The 22,639-nt window shown below is 40.6% G+C and overlaps 1 protein-coding gene across 1 annotated transcript in view; it reads right to left on the reverse strand.

Moving 5' to 3' along the window:
* Window positions 1–22,639, reverse strand: part of POFUT1 (protein O-fucosyltransferase 1) — a 94,026-nt gene that overhangs the window by 21,020 nt on the left and 50,367 nt on the right. Inside the window, exon 6 of the mRNA XM_029614729.1 lies at window positions 3,337–3,579. Coding sequence (XP_029470589.1) covers window positions 3,337–3,579 — 243 coding nt within the window. The remainder of the gene's footprint in view (window positions 1–3,336; window positions 3,580–22,639) is intronic.

Here is a 22,639-nt window from a genome sequence, read left to right on the forward strand (position 1 = left end):
TAGTGAATCGCGTGCAAATACCTAATAGGTCCTTCAACATGCATTTGCATGTTGAGGGCGCTATTAGGTGCCGCGGGTTGGACGCGCGTTTTCCTCCCCTTACAGAATAAGGGGTAAGGGAAAACGCGCGTCCAAGAGCAGGCTAACAGTGCGCTCCATCAGGGTACACTGATGGAGCCTGATTGTGTAACTATAGCATGGGTTATTTTTCCCTCTATGCATCACCTTGCACTTATCCACATTAAATTTCATCTGCCATTTTGATGCCCAATTTTCCAGTCTCGCAAGGTCTTCCTGCAACTTATCACAATCCGCTTGTGATTTAACTACTCTGAATAATTTTGTATTATCTGCATTAATCAATCGTTTACTCTTTCAAAAAGTATAAAGACCAGGGGACACACAATGAAGTTACTGGGTAATACATTTAAAATTAGAGAAACCATTTTTATTCAATGCATAATTAAGCTCTGGAATTCGCTGCCAGAAGATGTAGTGAAAGCTATTAGTATAGCTGCGTTTAAAATGGTTTGGACAAGTTCCTGGAGGAAATGTTCATTAACAATTATTAAGGGAGAGTTGCAGAAATCCACTGCTTATTCTTGGGATCAGTAGCTTAGAATCTGTCTACCCCTTGGGATACTGCCAGGTATTTCTGATGGAAACAGGATACTGGGCTTGATGGATCCTTGGTCTGACTTAGTATGGCAAGTCGTATGTTCTTATGATATGAATAACTCGCCAGACATGCCTTTTAAGATATTCTACCCTATCTTCCCAGATAGGGGCCATCATTAGGAAATATTGGGCAGTTTTAAATGGTTATTCGTATCTGCGCTATCACTATTGTTTGCCTTTACAAGAGGAACCAATATCTAAGACAGAATTATTCGGTTTGCAATAGATCTAATCGTTGTTTCTGAGAAAGTTGAGTACAAGTACAATGCAGCAACTGTGCTATTTGTTCATTAAAATTGAGAGATTGACAGGTGACATCCTCCTGTACCCATTCGGCATGACTGGAACTGTAAAGCAATGTTTATGGTTTATTTGATAGTAATAATTAGTAACCTGAGTTGAGCTGTTTTAGATATAATTTGTATTGCAGATCAGTGATATTGAACATTTTACAATTTGTTTTATTTTCTGATCTTTAAGTTTTTAAAGTAATTGGCCATATTTCTTATCCCATGTCACTTTAATTTTACATTATTGATAATATTACTTATTGTATTTTTATTCTTACTTTTATTGAAGTTTTTATTTTCTTTATTTGAATTTAATTATTCTCCCTTTTAATTTTAACTACATTGTAAACCGCTTTGGTCAGCATTTAATGTTGGTAAAACGGTATATAAAAACGCTAAATAAATAAATAAATTATATTAAGTGGGCAAAACAAAATGAAAAATAAGAATGATTAATAGAACACAGAAGCTGTCTAAATACATTGATACAGGATGCTCCTGTGGTTACACATTTTTCTGAAATGGGACACAAATTTGAGGACATTATATGGGCAATATTAGATTATGCTCACTGAAATTGGCAAAGAGGTGATAGGATGAAAATACTGAGTCAAAGAGAACAACAATGGATCTATCACATCCACTCAGTACACCCTGGTGGGCTCAATTAGGCACATTTCAATAAACACTTTTCTCCAACTAATAACATTTCTTCATATTAAACTGGTGAAAAAAACCTGTTTGAGATCAATTGGCATACGTGGTGACATTATTAGCCTTCATTTGATAGAGTATATATAGCTCGAAAGCTGGTGGAACATTAAAAAAATGGCAACAAATATGGAATGATGAGTGGTATGTGAAACGCAGTACCAGAGAGTTCGAGGTAACTTTACTTATATGACATCTGGGAACTATTGGTGTTTCTCCCTTCTTTTGGTTTTAGCAAATTGAAAATAGATTGTGCAGTTTAATCCACAGAACCCTGAAGCAACAACTTTGCGAAACAAATCACGGGTGTTTTGTGCTAACAAAGAGGAACATTGGAGCTTTCTACAACTTGGGGAAGTATTTTTGGTTTTATAATTTATATTTTACTTGCACTTAATTTTTAAAATAAAATGACTGCAGGGCCAATGATTAAGCATGACTGGGATACTATAGCAAGTTTGCAAAAACAGATACATGGGTGTTATGAAGGTCCTTATAATACATGAGAGGAAACATGTTTAATAATTAAGAAAATCAATACTGCCTATAAAATATTGTGTAAATTTTGACAATAATTTGAACAAAGTGGGAATGCATTTAGTCTGGACTGCAAGAGAGCCTTAGCCTTCTACTAGAATGAACTGATGCCCTTAGAAAGTTCACCAGTGTTTTGTTTCATTTGGTAATAAAACTGGGGACTGCCGTTGTCAACACATTTTATCCAACTGGCTAGCAGACTGCATCTCTTTCTGTTATGCCCAGGCAGGCCTGGATCTGGTAGGTCATGTCAAAGCCCATAATGTCAGAGCCATGGCGTTGTTGGTAACCCACTTAAGATCGGTATCCATGGGGGAGATCTGAAAGGCTGCGATGTGGAGTGCTCTTCACACATTTACATCGCACTATTCCTTGGACAGGGACTCCTGACATGACAATAGGTTTGGCCAGGCTGTTTTGCAGAATCCAACTCTGTCCCTTCTAGGACTCACTGTTTTTGTTTCAGGCTGCTCCTTTGTAAGAGAAGATTAAAGAAAAAAGGCTTACTGCTACCAGAAACAGTTCTTGTTGTATCCTTTGACACGGCTTCATTTATTATTTACATACAGTCTTCTCAGGCACCAGCCTGCCCAAGCAGTTTTGGTTTCCCCTCTTTTTGTTCAAGGTAGTCTGTAGCTAGGGATTCCCCACTTGCGAGAACTGCCATCCTATTTGTCCTCAGAGAAAGTAGAATTGCTTACCAGTAACAGATGTTCTCAGAGAAGAAGCAAGATGTCAGTCCTCATTAAATCTACTTGCCTTCCCTTGGGAGTTAACTTCTCCAAGTATAGCTAAGAAACTAGACTAAACATGCCCACGCATGGATATGTAGTATCATGCCAGCCTTCTAGACACTTTGACAAAGATTCTGAGTTAGGCTCCATCGGATGATGTCACCTGCCGACCTTGGAGAATGCCTGTTGCACATAAGCAACTCTTCTTTATTTAGTGTAAAAACTATAGAACAATGTAATTATTTTAATCATCAAAAAAGGTCATAAAGTCAATTGAATCTGATAAGAATGAAGGGGTTCTCAACACTTGGCCCTCAGTTCTTCTAAGCCACATTCCTTTCAGAAGACAGACTTTCATCTTCTGCATCACTCAAACCACAGCTTACCTTCTTTCCAAAGATCTGTTGGATTTCTGTAGTGTATGGTTCAGAGTCAGTAGCAATGTAAACAGCTTTTGCTTTAATTTCTTCCACCCACAGCTTCACAGCACGTGTGATCTCCTTCAAGTCTGGCAGACACATATCCATAGTCAGAGAAGCTGCAGAGTGGCGATTATACCCCACGCACTGTGGGGAAGCCATAAAATGTGAATCTGCTGTTCCATCCTTTAGCATATTACAGGCATTTTTCTGGTAGGAGGAGAAGACAAAGCAAATTGTGAATATTTAGGGGAAAAAACAATTCTTATTCTTGTTGAAATCAGTTGAAGATGAAAATAGCAACCACCTGTGGGATACCCATTCTCCTCAAGTCATTGGGTCCCATCTATGGGAAGCTCACTCCCTTAAGAAAGTAGTCTGCAGGGCACAGATTCTGTTTATAAGAACATAAGAACATGCCATACTGGGTCAGACCAAGGGTCCATCAAGCCCAGCATCCTGATTCCAACAGTGGCCAATCCAGGCCATAAGAACCTGGCAAGTACCCAAAAACTAAGTCTATTCCATGTTACCATTGCTAATGGCAGTGGCTATTTTCTAAGTCAACTTAATTAATAGTAGGTAATGGACTTCTCCTCCAAGAACTTATCCAATCCTTTTTTAAACCCAGCTACACTAACTGCACTAACCACATCCCCTGGCAACAAATTCCAGAGCTTAACTGTGCACTGAGTGAAAAAGAACTTTCTCCGATTAGTTTTAAATGTGCCACATGCTAACTTCATGGATTGCCCCCTAGTCTATTATCCGAAAGAGTAAATAACTGATTCGCATTAACCCGTTCTAGACCTCTCATGATTTTAAACACGTCTATCATATCCTCCCCTCAACGGTCTCTTCTCCAAGCTGAAACGTCCTAACCTCTTTAGTCTTTCCTCATAGGGGAGCTGTTCCATTCCCCTTATCATTTTGGTAGCCCTTCTCTGTACCTTCTCCATCGCAAATATATCTTTTTTGAGATACGGCAACCAGAATTGCACACAGTATTCAAGTTGCGGTCTCACCATGGAGCGATACAGAGGCATTATGACATTTTCCGTTTTCTTCACCATTCCCTTTCTAATAATTCCCAACATTCTGTTTGCTTTTTTGACTGCCGCAGCACACTGAACAAATGATTTCAATGAATTTATCCACTATGATGCCTAGATCTCTTTCTTGGGTTGTAGCACCTAATATGGAACCTAACATTGTGTAACTATAGCATGGGTTATTTTTCCCTATATGCATCACGTTGCACTTGTCCACATTAAATTTCATCTGCCATTTGGATGCCCAATTTTCCAGTTTCAGAAGGTCTTCCTGCAATTTACATAGTAACATAGAAACATAGAAATGACGGCAGAAGACCAAACGGCCCATCCAGTCTGCCCAGCAAGCTTCGCACTTTTTTTTTTTCTCATACTTATGTTTCTCTTGGCTCTTAGAAACCTTTTGGTTCTATTTCCCGTCCACCCCCACCATTAATTTAGAGAGCAGTGTTGGAACTGCATCTAAGTGAAATATCTAGCTTAATTAGTTAGGGGTAGTAACCGCCGCAATAAGCAAGCTACACCCATGCTTATTTGTTTACCCAGGCTATGTAATTCAGTCCTTGTTCGTTGTTGTCTGTATTTTGGAGAAATTACTTACCTGATAATTTCGTTTTCCTTAGTGTAGACAGATGGACTCAGAACCAATGGGTACAGTGTACTCCTGCCAGCAGTTGAGACGGACCAGATCTCAATCCGACTTTATCACAATCTGCTTGTGATTTAACTAGTCTGAATAATTTTGTATCATCTGCAAATTTGATTACCTCACTTGCCGTATTTCTTTCCAGATCATTTATAAATATATTGAAAAGTAGGGGTCCCAATACAGATCCCTGAGGCACTCCACCGTCACTCTCTTCCACTGAGAAAATTGTCCATTTAATCCTACTCTGTTTCCTGTCTTTTATTTATTTATTTTATTTAGAGATTTTCTAGACCGACATTCGTTAGGAACATCATATCGGTTTACAAAGAACTGAATATGCAGCAACAGTGCTTTACAGATAACTGATAACATAGATGCATAATGCAAACTGATAACAATACTACATATTGAGAAGTCCATTAACGGCTAGTAATCAAGTTTACTTAGGGAATAGCCACTGCTATTAATTGCATCAGTAGGATGGGATCTTCTTAGTGTTTGGGTAATTGCCAGGTTGTTGTGGCCTGGTTTGGCCTCTATTGGAAACAGGATGCTGGGCTTGATGGACCCTTGTTCTGACCCAGCATGGCAATTTCTCATGTTCTTCTTATGTTCTTAAATTTCATTTTTTAGTTCCATCATAACCCTGGGCTGTATACCATCCAGTCCAGGTGATTTAATACTCTTCAGTTTGTCAATCAGGCCTACCACATCTTCTAGGTTTACCGTGATTTGGTTCAGTTCATCTGAATCATTACCCATGAAAACCTTTTCTGATATGGGTATCTCCCCAACATACTCTTCAGTAAACACTGAAGCAAAAAAATCATTTAATCTTTTCACGATGGCCTTATCTTCTCTAAGTGCCCCTTTAACCCCTCGATCATCTAGTGGTCCAACTGACTCCCTCACAGTCTTTCTGCTTCGGATATATTTTTAAAAGATTTTACTGTGAGTTTTTGCCTCTACGGCCAACTTCTTTTCAAATTCTCTCTTAGCCTGTCTTATCAATGACTTACATTTAACTTGCCAGCACTTATGCATTATCCTATTTTCTTCTGTTGGATCTTTCTTCCAATTTTTTAATGAAGATCTTTTGGCTAAAATAGCTTCTTTCACCTCCCCTTTTAACCATGCCGATGATCGTTTTGCCTTCTTTCCACCTTTCTTAATGTGTGGAATACGTCTGGACTGTGCTTCTAGGATGGTATTTTTTAATAATGACCACGCCTCTTCCACACTTTTTACCTTTGTAGCTGCTCCTTTCAGTTTTTTTCTATTTTTCTCATTTTATCAAAGTTTCCCTTTTGAAAGTTTAGCACAAGAGCCGTGGATTTGCTTAGTATCCCCCTTCCAGTCATTAATTCAAATTTGATCATCATATGATCACTATTGCCAAGTGGCCCCACCACCGTTACCTCTCTCACCAAATCCTGTGCTCCACTGAGAATTAGATCTAAAATTGCTCCCTCTCTTGTTGGTTCCTGAACCAATTGCTCCATAAAGTTGTCATTTATTCCATCCAAGAACTTTATCTCTCTAGCACGTCCCGATGATACATTTACCCAGTCAATATTGGGGTAACTGAAATCTCCCATTATTACCGCACTACTAATTTGGTTAGCTTCCCTAATTTCTCTTAGCATTTCACTGTCCGTCTCACCAACTTGACCAGGTGGACGGTGGTACACTCCTATCACTATAGTCTTCCCAGACACCCAAGGGATTTCTACCCATAAAGATTTGATTGTGCATTTAGTCTCATGCAGGATGTTTATCCTATAGGACTCTATGCCATCCTGGACATAAAGCCCCACACTGCCTCCCGGGTGCTCCTCTCTGTCATTGCGCTATAATTTGTACCCGGTATAGAGCTGTCCCATTGGTTATCCTCCTTCCACATCTCTGAGATGCCAATTAAGTCTATGTCATCATTCACTGCTATATATTCTAATTCTCCTGTCTTACTTCTTAGACTTCTGGTATTAGCATACAAACATTTCAAAGTATGTTTTTTTGTTTGTATTTTCATTCTGCTTTTTAATTGATAGGGATAAGTTAGAATTTTTTAGCTCAGGTGAATTTTTAGTTACAGACACTTGGAATACTTTTCTTATTATTGGAACCTCACTGTCGGGATGCCCTAATTCTAATGCATCATTAGTATCCTTTGAAGATACCTGCCTCCGAAACATGCGCTGCTGAGCGACTGTCTAACTTCAGTTAGTCAGCCAGAGTGACTCACTGCTCTCTTGATTAACAAATGTTGGTACCTAATCAAACGAAATCACACTACCGTAACACCTTTCCAAGGTGAGTGTTAAACCTTTCAACCTTTTTACTTAAGTATACACTACTCCTAGCTTATTTCTAGCTTCTGGCTATTTTTTTTTTTTTAATATACAAACACTCTAACTTCTGCTTATTAGCTGCCTTACAGACTATTAAAAGCACAAACACAGACAAACACACTAAATAATATTCCCAAACAGTTAACTTCATCCCAATACTTTTAAAAAAGAAAATTTCCTAAGCAAAAACTTACTGATTCCTTTCAGTCACCAGCAAGGTGATCCTCTCCTCTCAGTGCTCCCACTTGGGTGTAAGGGTTGATACAACCTTACACCCAAGATCCAAAGTAAGGTCTCCTCATCTCAGGACACAAACAAAACAAACATGGATGAGACGATGGTGCAGGGAAGAGGGATTCAGTTTTGTAAGGAACTAAACAACCTTTTGGGAAGGGGGAGACTTTTCCAAAAGGACGGGCTCCACCTTAACCAGAATGGAAACAGGCTGCTGGCACTAACTTTCAAAAAGGAGATAGAGCAGCTTTTAAACTAGAACAAGGGGGAAAGCAGACATTCACTCAGCAGTGCATGGTTTGGAGGAATGTATCTTTGAAGGATACTAATGAAACAGGAGAGTTAGGGCATCTCAACAGAGAGGTTCCCATAAAAGCAAACATAATCTATGTGTCTATGTATAAAAAAAAAATCACCTGAGTTAAGATTTCTAAATTATGCCTATCAACTGAAAAGGTTGTTAATAGAAACAAAAAACGCACATTGAAATGTCTGTATGCCAATGCCAGAAGACTAAGAAATAAGATGGGAGAGTTAGAATGTATAGCAGTGAATGATGAGATAGCCATAATTGGCATCTCAGAGATGCCAACATTCACTGCCAATTGCACCACCCACCAAGTCCTCCTAACCAAAATTTCAGCTGAAATTTTGGTTAGGAGGACTTGGTGTGGCTCTGATGTATCATACATCCTGGCAAAAGTGGGTGATGGAAGTGGCAGTGAATGTTGATGTATAAGTGCCTCTGAAGATTTTGTTTGCTGAGACAATATGGTGGTTTAAATTTCTTGAATATCTGAATATAGCATCGATCTGCTATTTTTTGTGATTTAATTGTTGAAGGTGAATTATTACATTTGATGCTGTTTGGTGGAATCAGTAAAAGAATATATATCAGAGAGATTCCTGCCGACTGATTTTGGTTTAAGTATTAAGTCTTGGCTTTCTGATATTCCATATTTGGAGTTGTTCCCTGGAAGCAGCCTCGTTGTGTGAGGCGAAACTTGGGCCCTAGTCGGGATTTTGTTGTTAAGAAGGGATTTTGTCTTTTGTGAAGATCTACATCTAGGATGCAAACCTGAGGATCATTTTCCATATAAATATCTATGGGCCGGATTAGAGATCTGGTTGTCCCTTCAAGAAGTATTTATGCACCAAGGAGTTGGATTAGAACTTGGTCTTTTTCCTGAAGAAGGGTTTATGTACCTGAGGAGAATTTCATGATTAATATAGTATTGTACCTATTCAGATTTTCTTTTTGGTTTTTCTTCTTTTTGTATGGATGTGGATGTGTGATTGGTTACATGTGATATGGTAGAATATTCTCCATTTTTATGTCTTATTTTGTATGCCTATATCGGTGCGATATTTTTCATATTTTGTTATGAAAACATTGTATTTGTAAATATTTATGTCTTTTGATTGTTAAATTTAAATGTTGAAATAAAATTTTATAAACTGTTTAAAATAAAAAAAATTATTTTTGAATGTATGTATTAGGTTTTGTTTGAAATTGGATTATATACTTACCCTTTGGCATTGATAAGATATCTTCGTAGGGGAGTATTCTATTCTTAGCCAATAGTTTTTGTTTACCAGATTTCACTTACCCCAATATTGACTGGGCAAATGTAGCATCAGGACATGCTAGAGCAGAGCTTTCCAAACTTTTCATGTTGGTGACACACTTTTTAGACAAACATAATTTCGTGACATAGTAATTCAGTCTACCAGCAAACCAGAAGTTAAAGGTTAAACGAACAAAATGTATTTCAACAATTTATGTATGTTTCCTTAAATATATACATAAATAAAATGTTTCACAACACAACCTATCTCATAATAAATATTTGCAGGCTTCCACTTCCTCCATGCTGATCTCGTACATTGTGAGATCGGCATAGAGAAAGTGCTATTCTTGCACATTCCCAAAGATTACATGTGCCAATCACTAAAAAGTAATTTTTTTTTTTACCTTTGCTGTCTGATCTTAGTTTTCTAATCGGTTGGTCACAGGCTTTTTTTTCCACCTTTCCTTTCTTGTTTTTTTGCCAATTCCTTTTACAGGGTCTTTTTTTCTATTTCTTTTCTCTCCATCTGTCTTCCCTCAAACACACAATCAGGTTCTCATTCTCACACGCTATCTCACACATTCTCACACACACAGGCTCTCACTCACATGCAATCTCACACATCCACAGCTCTCACTCTCACATGCCTCTCTCTCATACATACATACTGTCTCTCTCGTGCACATGCTGTCTCACTCTCACACACACAGGCTCTCTCACTCCTACATGCTCTCTTGCTCAAGCACAGGCTCTCACTGGCACATGCTGTCCCTCTGCACGGGTTGCCGAAGGATGGGCTCTTCAGAGGCCCTGATCTTCCCTGGCCATGACATGGGATCTGCAGCGGCCCTGCTATCGGGTTTCCTCCTCTTCTCGGGCCATCGCGACGTGGGATCCGCAACGGCCCATTAATGCTGCTCTTCTTCTGTACGCAGCAGATGCTCCTCCTCCTTCCTGCCCACGTGGCTCCGGCAACGTTTTTCTTCCAGGGCTGCACAGGCAGGAAGGAGGAGGAGTGAACGTGACCCTTTTCTTCGGGCCGTGGTGATGTAAGCTCCACCACTGCCCGCTGATCTTCCTGCTATAGTTCCCTGCTTCCGCCGGCCCTGTGGACCGGGCGACACACCTCCACACTACAGGCGACACACTAATGTGTCCCGACACACACTTTGGAAAGCTCTGTGCTAGAGGCATAAAATTCCTGGATGGAATAAATGACTGCTTCATGGAGCAATTGGTTCAGAAACCAACAAGAGAGGGAGCTATTTTAGATTTAATTCTTAGTGGAGCACAGGATTTGGTGAGAGAGGTAACGGTGGTGGGGCCACTTGGCAACAGTGATCATAACATGATCAAATTTGAACTAATGTCTGGAAGGGGGACAATATGTAAATCTACAGCTGTAAAACAATTTTCAAAAGGGAAACTTTGATAAAATGAGGAAAATGTTTACAAAAAAACTGAAAGGTGCATCTGCAAAGGTTAACAGTGTACAACAGGTATGGTCACTGTTTAAAAATACAATCTTAGAAGCGTAGTCCAGTCATGCATTAAGAAAGGTGGGAGGAAGGCAAAATGATTTCCAGCATGGTTAAAAGATGAAGTGAAAGTGGATTTGCTGACATTACCAGAGGGAGTGGCTGCCTAGCTTGAGAGCTCCTGCAATTCACCGAGGAAATCTGCAATTTATCCAAACCATCAGAGCCTTTGGCTACTTTAAAATCACATTAACAGCAATATTATCCTCACCAAATGGCATCTAAGCGGAAAACAGATTTAAAACAGTTTTGATATGTTAAAAATTCTGCAGATCAGATGGAGGAATCAAGCGACCAGGCCGCAATGGTGCCTGCTGAACCAGTAGCAGATACCGATCACATTTAAGGACTCTCCGAAATTCCTACACGAACTTAGAGAATGGTTCATGGATATCAGATCAGACATGAAACAGCTAAAAAATGAGCTAGTTGAGTCTATTTCAGATGTCCGCAAAGACCTTGTGGCTTTAGGCACACATGTGGACAAATTGGATGTTCGAATGGAAGGCCAAGAGAAATCGTTGAGGAAGATCGCTGCCCAGCAGAAAACTCTCCAAGATGATCAAGCTTCTCTCCTGAAAAAATTGAAGATTTGGAAAATCACTTGCACTGGTGCAACATGCAGATTCACGGAATAGCTGAAGCCCCGGAGTATACTGACTGTGTAAATGTGGCGACAACAGTTGTGCAGTCCTTATCCAACTGACCGATGTTGACTCCAGTCAAGGGCAACCTGAACCCAAGGTCCAGATCGAAAGAGGGCACATATCCTTGGGCCCCAGGCTTCCCAATAAGACCTGCGATATCGTTGTGTGCCTACATAGTTACAAAGTTAAAGAACAAATCATCATGGCGTCAAGAAAATCTTCGGACTGGCAATGGGAAGGACATAAACTAGCTATATACAACGACTTAGCTCCACTTACATTGTGAAAGCACTATGAATTGAAAACAGTTACAGTGGCACTTCGCCTGGAAAATATGTTATAAATGGACATTCCCTTTCAGCCTCGCATTCATTGCTAACACTGTCGCCTACAAAATAAAAACTGTGCAAGAAGCAGAGAAAAGCATTTAAACAAGCGAATCTACCGATCACCTTTCAAGTGTAAGCAACTGGAGAAGAGTCAGATAAAATTGATGCACCACCAAAATGGCAGCGGCAGGCAACCGCCGCAGTCTTGAATGCCAACCTCCTACTGCCTGCTCAGTCCTCGCTGGTGACGGCTGAAGATCAGGACTATGTTAAGCAGACATATGTACATGGGTTTAAATGCTGACAGCGAGAGAATGTACAGGTATTATTTATCACTGCAGTGATTGTTCAATTAGAATATGATTATGATATAAGGTCTGAAACGCATATTATAAGGTATCTCAGCGTTCATGTTTACTAGTTCTGTATTAATTAATTAACTTATACATTTGAACTCTGGGTTGGGGGTTCATGGTTGGGCAGACTTCTCTAAAGAGTGATAGGCCCCCACTGAGGATAGCAGTCCACAATGGAGGAATGATGGACAAAATGTTGGGCTGGGGGGGGGGGGGGGGGGGGGGGGGTAGTATGGATGCCTCAAACTTCATATTTACTATTGTTATAGAGGAATGTTCCTGGATTACCATAGGTCCAAATGCTCCGCCTTAACACCCTTTTTTCAACTCCTGCTGTCAAGACGCTGTGTGTGTTGTCTCTTAATGTTAGGGGACTGAATACTTATAAAAAGCATAGCATTATATTTAGAGATCTGCAGCACCATAAGATTGACATTGCGCTAATCCAGGAAACACATGTGAAAAGGCGACATGAATATGTACTATCATTTGCAGCTCACAGGGGGCAAAATATGCAGGAATGTGAATTCTAATCTCTCGTGCTCTTACTTTTGACTACCTATCTCATACAATAGATGCACAGGGGAGGTGTATACTGTTAAAAATAAGGCTTGGTAAAGAAATGTTCACCATCATAAACATATATGCCCCCAATTCAGACCAGCACATTTTCTTACAAAAGATAAGTAAGCTTCTAGAACAGCACCAGGCGCAAACAAGAGTATGCGGGATTTTAATAGATACGCGCATAGCCGTGCGTATCCATTAAAATCCGGGGTTGGCGCGCGCAAGGCTGCCCAAAATTGGCAGCCTGCGTGCGTTGAGCCGCGCAGCCTGCCTCCGTTCCCTCAGAGGCCGCTCCGAAATCGGAGCGGCCTCGGAGGGAACTTTCCTTCCGCCCACCCCCCCACCTTCCCCTCCCTAACCCACCCCCATCTAACCCTCCCACCCACCTCTTGTTGTACAAGTTATGCCTGCCCGAAGCAGGCGTAACTTGCGCGCGCCGGGCCGGCCGCCGGCGCACGATTCCCAGGCCCCGGAGCCATTTTGAGGCCTCGGCCACGCCCCCGAAATGCCCCCAGGCCGGAACCACGCCCACGGCCCTGCCCCCAAATGACGCGCCGCTCCCAGGAAAGCCCTGGGGCTTGTGCGCGCCGCCGAACCTACGCAACATAGACTCGGCGCACACAGGGGGTACTTCGGCCAGGTTTTCGGGGGGTACGCATGTACCCCTTTCAAAATCTGGACCTAAGTGCATAGTGATTTTAGGGGGGGGGCGGATTTTAACTTTGTCCAAAATCCTAAAATGGATGCTTCCCAGAATATAGCTTGCTATAATGTAAAGGCAAGGAAAGAATTATCCTTATTAATGTACAAATGGGGACTTGTAGACATTTGGCACCTAAGTTATCCTACATCCAGGTCATACACCTTCTACTCAGCCCCTCACGGTTCCTACAGCCGCTTATATTACTTTTTAGTGGACAAATTGTACAAAACAGGGTACAGGATGTAAAGATTGATATTCTATATATAATTCCACTAAACCAACACTAATCCATGCAATATAAGATATATGTGACGCTCCCAATTTTCTTCAATCAAGATACTACTTTTGAAAGTATGACCATCATAATAGGCTTCATCATTTAGTTTTCACTTCATGACTCGGCCTTCTATTTAATCATTGGTCACAGACGTAGATATATTTTTTTTAAGTCTTTTTTTATGCAAAAATTGATAAAATTGTTCATCCAGTTTATGTACTTAAATAAGTTACTTAGCTTTTTCTGTGCAAAACGATACTTCAGTTGTAACTCTTGCGATGGTCAATGGTGGGATATGAAAAGCCCTTGAAAAAGGACAGTAGTCCGAAACATGGTCCCGTGTCGGTGACTAGAGTGCCAGTGACTAATGGATACAAAAGTAAAAGCTTGGGTTTAAATTGACCATCTCAAGAGTTACAACTGAAGTATCATTTTGCATAGAAAAAGCTAAGTAACTTATTTAAGTACATAAACTGGATGAACAATTTTATCAACTTTTGCATAAAAAAAAAAAGACTAAAAAAAATATATCTACATCTGTGACCAATGATATCTAAGGCCGAGTCTTGAAGTGAAAACTAAAACAATGAAGCCTATTATGATGGTCATACTTTCAAAAGTAGTATCTTGATTGAAGAAAATTGGGAGCGTCACATATTTATTTTAATTTATTTATTTTAATTTTTTCTATACCGGCAATCGTGATAACATCACATCAAGCCGGTTTACAATAAACAATGGGGTAATAACCGGAACCAAGAACAAATATGTAATATACATATTATAAATGCAGTTACAATAAACAAGGAAACATGCAACTGGGAGTAAGAAGAAGAAAAGATAGTAACTTTAACATGGTGTATAAACCTGTAGAAGGTAAAGTTTAAAAAAAAAAAAAAAAAAAAATTTAATTGTATAATTTACAATGAGTTGTTCAGTTCAAAAATGCAGTTTTTAATAATAAAGAAGAAAACATATGATATCTTATATTGCATGGATTAGTGTTGGTTTAGTGGAATTATAGTTGTGAGCACCAACGATCCACAACATATATAATCGGTTCACCTACTGGGGCAGATTTTCAAAGGGATACGTGTTTAAGATATGCGCATACCCCCCAAAAACCTGCCCCAAGCTCCCCCTGTGAGCGCTGAGCCTATGTTGCATAGGCTTGGCAGCGCGTGCAAGCCCCGGGATGCGCATAAGTCCTGGGGTTTTCCTGGGGGGGGCATGTCATGGCGGCGCTTCATCGGGGCGTTGCGGGGGCGGGGCCACGGTTCCGGCCCGGGGGTGTTTCAGGGGCGTGGCCGAGGCCTCCGAAACTGCTCCCGGGCCGGGGAATTGCACGCCGGCAGCCGGCTGGGACAGGCATAACTTTTATAATAAAGGTGGGGGGGTTTAGATAGGGCTGGGGGGCCGGAAAGAAAGTTCCCTCCGAGGCCGCTCCGATTTCGGAGCGGCCTCGGAGGGAACGGAGGCAGGCTGCGCGGCTCGGCACGCACAGGCTGCCGATTTTGCGCAGCCTTGCGCGCGCCTACGCCGGATTTTAAAAGATACGCGCGGCTACGCATGTATCTAAAATCCGGCATACTCTTCTTTGCGCCAGGTGCGCAAGGTTTGCAGTAGAGGTTTGCAGTAGAGGAGGACCGGAAGGCTCATCTGCATACTGCTCCCAGCATCCCCCGGGAGAGGAGTCCAGAGGTCACCGCGAGCGATCCAGGCATTGACTTCCACAGCCCAGCTTCCAGAGGTCCTGCAAGGTTTGCAGTAGAGGAGGACCGGATCCTTCCATTAACTGAGTGAAGATTAATTTAAGAGGATTGGTAAGTATAGTTTTCAGAAATTTTTGGGCTTATAAAAGTTTGGTGACAGGTGAAATTAAGGGATATATTCTTTAGAATTAGTGTGTGTCTGAGGTAAAAAGCAAGCCAGAGATAGTTAATTCTAGTGTCTGTCTTTCCCACCCACTCAACCCTTGATTTTTAGGCATAAGACACTTTCTCATTAAAAATCAACCAGGATCTTATCTAAAACATAATACTGTACCAGCCCTTATTGAAAGTTGAATCATCCCCTTGTAGGACACTAGCTGATTAAATTTACAGGTGAATTTAGTAATTAAAGTACTCTCATTCCAACTCCCTTAGTATCCTAAACTTAACTAGGAACTCAATAAAACTAAGATGAAGGCAGCAGTCCAGCAGCAAGAGGGGGGTTTCCAGTCTTTTGCATTGAGTGTCACATGTATGATTTTTTACCCGCCGGTGAGAAGTTGTACATGTGCACTCGGTGCAAAGAGCTCCTGGCTCTCAGGGAACAAGTACGATCTCTGGAGGCTAAAGTAGCAGACTTGGAGGAGCTGAGGGAGACAGAAAGGTACATTGACTAGATCTTCAGGGACATAGTAGCCAAGTCCCAAATCCATTCTGGCAGCCCCAGTGCTGCCTTGGATCAGAAAGGTCTCCCAATAGGAGAACATCACCTTGCTACAGGAAGTGATCCTGTAGCAAGGACCTGCTCTCCAGGTGATGTATTGTTCTCTCGCACTGAGGACAAGTCTCCCAGGGCTACTGCCCAGGAGGAAAGGGTTAGGCCAGCCATCATAGTTGGTGATTCGATTATTAGAAATGTAGATAGCAGGGTGGCTGGTGGACGTGAAGACCGCCTGGTAACTTGTCTGCCTGGTGCGAAGGTGGCAGACCTCACGCATCACCTAGTTAGGATTATAGACAGTGCTGGGGAGGAGCCGGTTGTCGTGGTACATGTGGGCACCAACAACATAGGAAAATGTGGGAGAGAGGTTCTGGAGGCCAAATTTAGGATTTTAGGTAGGAAGCTGAAATCCAGAACCTCCAGGGTGGCATTCTCTGAAATGCTTTCTGTTGGGCTCCACCTTAACCAGAGTGGAACCAAGCTGCTGGCACTAACTTTCAAAAAGGAGATAGAGCAGCTTTTAAACTAGAACAAGGGGGAAAGCTGACAGTCACTCAGCAGTGCATGGTTCGGAGAAATGTATCCTTGAAGGATACTAATGAAACAGGAGAGTTAGGGCATCCCAACAGAGAGGTTCCATTAAATGCAAACATAGTTCATATATCTATATGTAAAAAATCACCAAAGCTAATGATTTCCGAATTATCCCAAACAACTGAAAAGCAGGTTGTTAAAACAAGCAAAACACACACTTTGAAATGTCTGTATGCCAATGCCAGAAGTCTAAGTAGTAAGATGGGAGAGTTAGAGTGTATAGCAGCAAATGATGAGATTGACATAATTGGCATCACAGAGACTTGGTGGAAGGAGAATAACCAATGGGACAGTGCTATATCAGGGTACAAATTATATCGCAATGATAGGGAGGATCAACTTGGTGGGGGTGTGGTACGTTATGTCTGGGAGGGTATAGAGTCCAACAGGATAAAGATCATACAAGAGACTAAATGCTCAGTAGAATCTATATGGGTAGAAATCCCATGTGTGTTGGGTAAGAGTATAGTGATAGCAGTATACTACCGTCCACCTGGACAAAATGGTCAGACAGACGATGAAATGCTAAGAGAAATCAGGGAAGCAAACCAATTTGGCAGTGCAATAATAATGGGAGATTTCAATTACCCCAATATTGACTGGGTAAATGTAACATCAGGACTTGCTAGAGACAAAGTTCCTGGATGTAATAAATGATTGCTACATGGAGCAATTGGTTCAGGAACCAACAAGAGAGGGAGCTATTTTAGATTTAATTCTTAGTGGAATGCAAGATTTGGTGAGAGAAGTTAACGGTGGTGGGGCCACTTGCCAACAGTGATCATAACATGATCGAATTTAAACTAATAACTGGAAGGGGGACAATAAGTAAATCTGCAGCTCTAACACTAAATTTTAAAAAGGGAAACTTTGATTAAATGAGAAAAATAGTTAGAAAAAAACTGAAAGGTGCAGCTGCAAAAGTTAAAAGTGTTCAACAGGCATGGACATTGTTTAAAAATACAATCCTAGAGGCGCAGTCCATATGTATTCCGCGCATTAAGAATGGTGGAAGGAAAAATGATTACCATCATGGTTAAAAGGTGAGGTGAAAGAGGCTATTTTAGCCAAAAAAACATCCTTCAAAAACTGGAAGAAGGATCCATCTGAACAAAATAGGATAAAACATAAGCATTGTCAAGTTAAGTGTAAAACATTGATAAGACAGGCAAAGAGAGAATTTGAAATGAAATTGGCCATAGAGGCAAAAACTCATAATAAAAACTTTTTAAAATATATCCAAAGCAAGAAACCTGGGAGGGAGTCGGTTGGACCATTAGATGACAGAGGGGTTAAAGGGGCTCTTAGGGAAGATAAGGCCATTGCAGAAAGACTAAATGAATTCTTTGCCTCCATGTTTACAAATGAGGATGTTGGGGAGATACCAGTTCCGGAGATGGTTTTCAGGGGTGATGAGTCAGATGAACTGAACGAAATCACTGTGAACCTGGAAGATGTAGTAGGCCAGATTGACAAACTAAAGAGTAGCAAATCACCTGGACAGGATGGTATGCATCCTAGGGTTCTGAAGGAACTCCAAAATGAAATTTCTGATCTATTACTTAAAATTTGTAACCTATCATTGAAGTCATCCATTGTACCTGAAGACTGGAGGGTGGCCAATGTAACCCCAATATTTAAAAAAGGCTCCAGGGGCGATCCAGGTAACTATAGACCAGTGAGCCTGACTTCAGTGCCGGGAAAAATAGTGGAAACTATTCTCAAGAACAAAATTGTAAAGCATATAGAAAGACATGATTTAATGGAACATAGTCAACATGGATTTACCCAAGGGAAATCTTGCCTAACAAATCTGCTTCATTTTTTTGAAGGGGTTAATAAACATGTGGATAAAGGTGAACCGGTAGATGTAGTGTATTTGGATTTTCAGAAGGCGTTTGACAAAGTCCCTCATGAGAGGCTTCTACGTAAACTAAAAAGTCATGGGATAGGAGGCGATGTCCTTTCGTGGATTACAAGCTGGTTAAAAGACAGGAAACAGAGAGTAGGATTAAATGGTCAATTTTCTCAGTGGAAAAGGGTAAACAGTGGAGTGCCTCAGGGATCTGTACTTGGACCGGTGATTTTCAATATATATATAAATGATCTGGAAAGGAATACGACGAGTGAGGTTATCAAATTTGCAGATGATACAAAATTATTTAGAGTAGTTAAATCACAAGCAGACTGTAATACATTGCAGGAGGACCTTGCAAGACTTGAAGATTGGGCATCCAAATGGCAGATGAAATTTAATGTGGACAAGTGCAAGGTGTTGCATATAGGGAAAAATAACCGTTGCTGTAGTTACACAATGTTAGGTTCCATATTAGGAGCTACCACCCAGGAAAAAGATCTAGGCATCATAGTGGATAATACTTTAAAATCATCAGCTCAGTGTGCTGCAGCAGTCAAAAAAGCAAATAGAATGTTAGGAATTATTAGGAAGGGAATGGTTAATAGAACGGAAAATGTCATAATGCCTCTGTATCGCTCCATGGTGAGATCGTACCTTGAATACTGTGTACAATTCTGGTCGCCGCATCTCAAAAAAGATATAGTTGCAATGGAGAAGGTACAGAGAAGGGCAACCAAAATGATAAAGGGGATGGAACAGCTTCCCTATGAGGATAGGCTGAAGAGATTATGGCTGTTCAGCTTGGAGAAGAGACGGCTGAGGGGGGATATGATAGAGGTCTTTAAGATCATGAGAGGTCTTGAACAAGTAGATGTGACTCAGTTATTTTCACTTTCGAATAATAGAAGGACTAAGGGGCATTCCATGAAGTTAGCAAGTAGCACATTTAAGACTAATCGGAAAAAAATCTTTTTCACTCAACACACAATAAAGCTCTGGAATTTGTTGCCAGAGGATGTGGTTAGTGCAGTTAGTGTAGCTGGGTTTAAAAAAGGTTTGGATAAGTTCTTGGAGGAGAAGTCCATTAATGGCTATTAATCAATTTTACTTAGGGAATAGCCACTGCTATTAATTGCATCAGTAGCATGGGATCTTCTTAGTGTTTGGGTAATTGCCAGGTTCTTGTGGCCTGGTTTTGGCCTCTGTTGGAAACAGGATGCTGGGCTTGATGGACCCTTGGTCTGACGAAGCATGGCAAACTTTTTAAAACTCTGCCCCACTGTTTACACACAGAGATTGATATTCTAACATGGTCTGACCATGCTCCGATTAAGATGACCTTCAATCTTAGGGATGAAGACACGGCAAAGAGTATGGTGCTTAAATGATAGTCTGTTGCAGGATGAAAATTTATGTCACACCCTCTCAAAGAAACTGAAAGAATATTTCAAGTTTAATGCCACACCTTCAACAAGCACCCTCTGGGAATGTTTAAAGGCAGTCATGAGGGGAATTTTTATTGCCCTTGCTTCTCATCGCAAAAAAGAGAAAGAGACACATAGGCTACAGTTATTAGCTAAAATAGTAGAATTGTCCCAATTACATATGCAGAATTTCTCGCCACAAATACTTAAGGATGCAGGCTGCTCAACATGAGTTGGCATTACTAGACTCAGCCTATGTAGCTCGTAACATAGAAATTACAAAGCTGGACCACTTTGAGGGGGACAACAGAGCTGGCAAGTTTTGGGCACAAAAACTTAAAGTGTCCATATCTCAGAACACAATAGCCAAGATTAAAGACGATAATGGTGATACTTTAACCGTTTCCGCAGCTATACGAAAACGCTTTACTGATTTTTATATGTGTCTATATTCTAAAGATTCAGCCATTATCTTAATGAATGTCGACAACTACCTGACATCAGTGTCTCTACCCATCTTTAACAGAAGACCAGCAAAAATATTTAGATGCCCCAATAAACCCACTAGAAGTTATGCAAGTTATAAAAACCCTCAAGCTGGGTAAATCACCTGGCTTGGATGGTTTCACCAATAGCTATAAGAAATTCGCCCCTGAGCTGGTGAATCCACTAACGGTATATTTTAATAGCATCAGAGCTGGAGAAAGTCTTCCACTACACTCAGACATAGTTGGTATTTCAGTCATAGCAAAGCCAGGCCGGGATCCGACAGCATGCGATTCATATCATCCAACTTCACTTATAAATATAGATCTAAAAATTTTAGCTGGAGTCTTGGCTGGGCGCTTAAATGGGATATTACTGGGGCTAATACATTCTGATCAAGTGGGATTCATTCCACAACGTATGGCAGCAATATCAGGAAAGTTGTTGACATTCTTTGGTGGGTTAGCAAGGAAAAGATGCCATGTGTGTTATTTTCTCTAGATGCTGAAAAAGGCACATGATATGGTACATTGGCCTTTTCTTTTTGCAATGCTTGAAAAAAATGGGGTTTGGTCCTTTCTTTCTATCCCTGATTCAATCTCTATATCATCAGCTTAAGACGCAAATGAAGGTAAATGGGGGCTATGGTGGTTGCTTTCCCATTAAGAAGGGTACCAAACAGGGATGTCTACTATCCCCACTCCTGTTTGTATACAGGCGACTCCTGATATCTCTGGAATACAAGTGGATGAATTGCACCTAAAACTGTCACTGTTTGCAGATGACGTTTTATTTATACTTTCACACCCTTCTTCTTCTTTACAAGCTGTTACCTCAGAATTGAGGGCCTTTGGGAAATCCTCCTGTTTTCGGGTAAACCTAGACAACTCTGAGATCCTTAAAATAACCCTGACTGATAGTGAAGTTAGTCATCTTAAAAAAACTCTTGACCCATTCAATGGGCAAAGGAATCCATAAAATATATGGGAATAAGGATTGGACCTAAGGTGCGGGATCTTTTTGCACTAAATTATCTCCCCTTAATAAAAAAATTTAGATCAGGATATCCACAGATGGGACCGGGAGTATTTCTCTTGGTTGGGACAAATATGTAGCTCTTCTCCTCATACACTCACTTTTGTTCCTTCTACAGTTATTATTGTTCTTTCTACAGTTATTCAATGGTTATTGATTAAGTGGTGGTTTTTAACCACTTCTACCTATTCATGACTATCCCTTGTTTGATGTAATTCTAATTCTAACCTTGGTACTAGGTAAACCAATGCGATAAGTCTTTTCATGAACATCGGCATAGAAAAAAAGTTTAAATAAATAAATAGCAATCGTCAAGATGAATATTCTACCTAGATTCTTGTACCTGTTTACCACTCTGCCAGTCTTTATATCATCAGCTGTCCTTAGAACCTGGCAAAGAAAGATTTTTAGCCTCATATGGAAAAAGCACCCTCCACGAATCTCTCGTGCACTCATGTACCAACCCAAGACAAGGGGAGGTTTGGGAGTACCTAATCTTGCCTGGTACTACACAGCAGCTCAACTTAGAGCGATTCCAGATATACATAGACACACTTATGTTAAACAATGGGTGAGGCTAGAGCAGAGTTTGGTAGGCAATATGTTACTGATGGCTATGCCCTGGCAACAGAGACACACCTGGCGCCTATCTGTAGTCCTCCCTTTGCCATTCAAACTCTTCTAAAAGTCTGGAATAGATGGCAGACACGATTAGTTGACAAAAGGGTTTACTTTCACATGAATCACCTCTTCTACAACTGTCTTTTCCCTGCCAGATATCAGAATAAAGCTTTTCTCACTTGGAGGGCACACAGTATTTGTAACATTGAATATGTTGTGGAAGGAGGTATATTAACCAACTGCAAACACATAACTTTGAGGAAATAGATTTCCTGGCATATGCCCAACTTTCATGTTTTTCGAATCCTTGGGAGAATGTCAGTTCCGGATGATGGATTAACATTTGGAGACTAGAATAAATGTGAAATCTGTGAAGACTGTGAATTATTCGTAATCCTATAATTTATATATAAAAAAAATTTTCTACACTTTTTGGTATTTGTATGGTGTAGGTATTTATGGATACCCGATGATGGATTAAGATCTGTACATCTGAATACATGAAAATTGTGAAGGCAATGAATTGTCCATTACTCTATTTTGCA

The sequence above is a fragment of the Rhinatrema bivittatum genome, chromosome 8 (genome assembly GCF_901001135.1).
Source record: "Rhinatrema bivittatum chromosome 8, aRhiBiv1.1, whole genome shotgun sequence".
Classification (NCBI taxonomy): Eukaryota; Metazoa; Chordata; class Amphibia; order Gymnophiona; family Rhinatrematidae; genus Rhinatrema; species Rhinatrema bivittatum.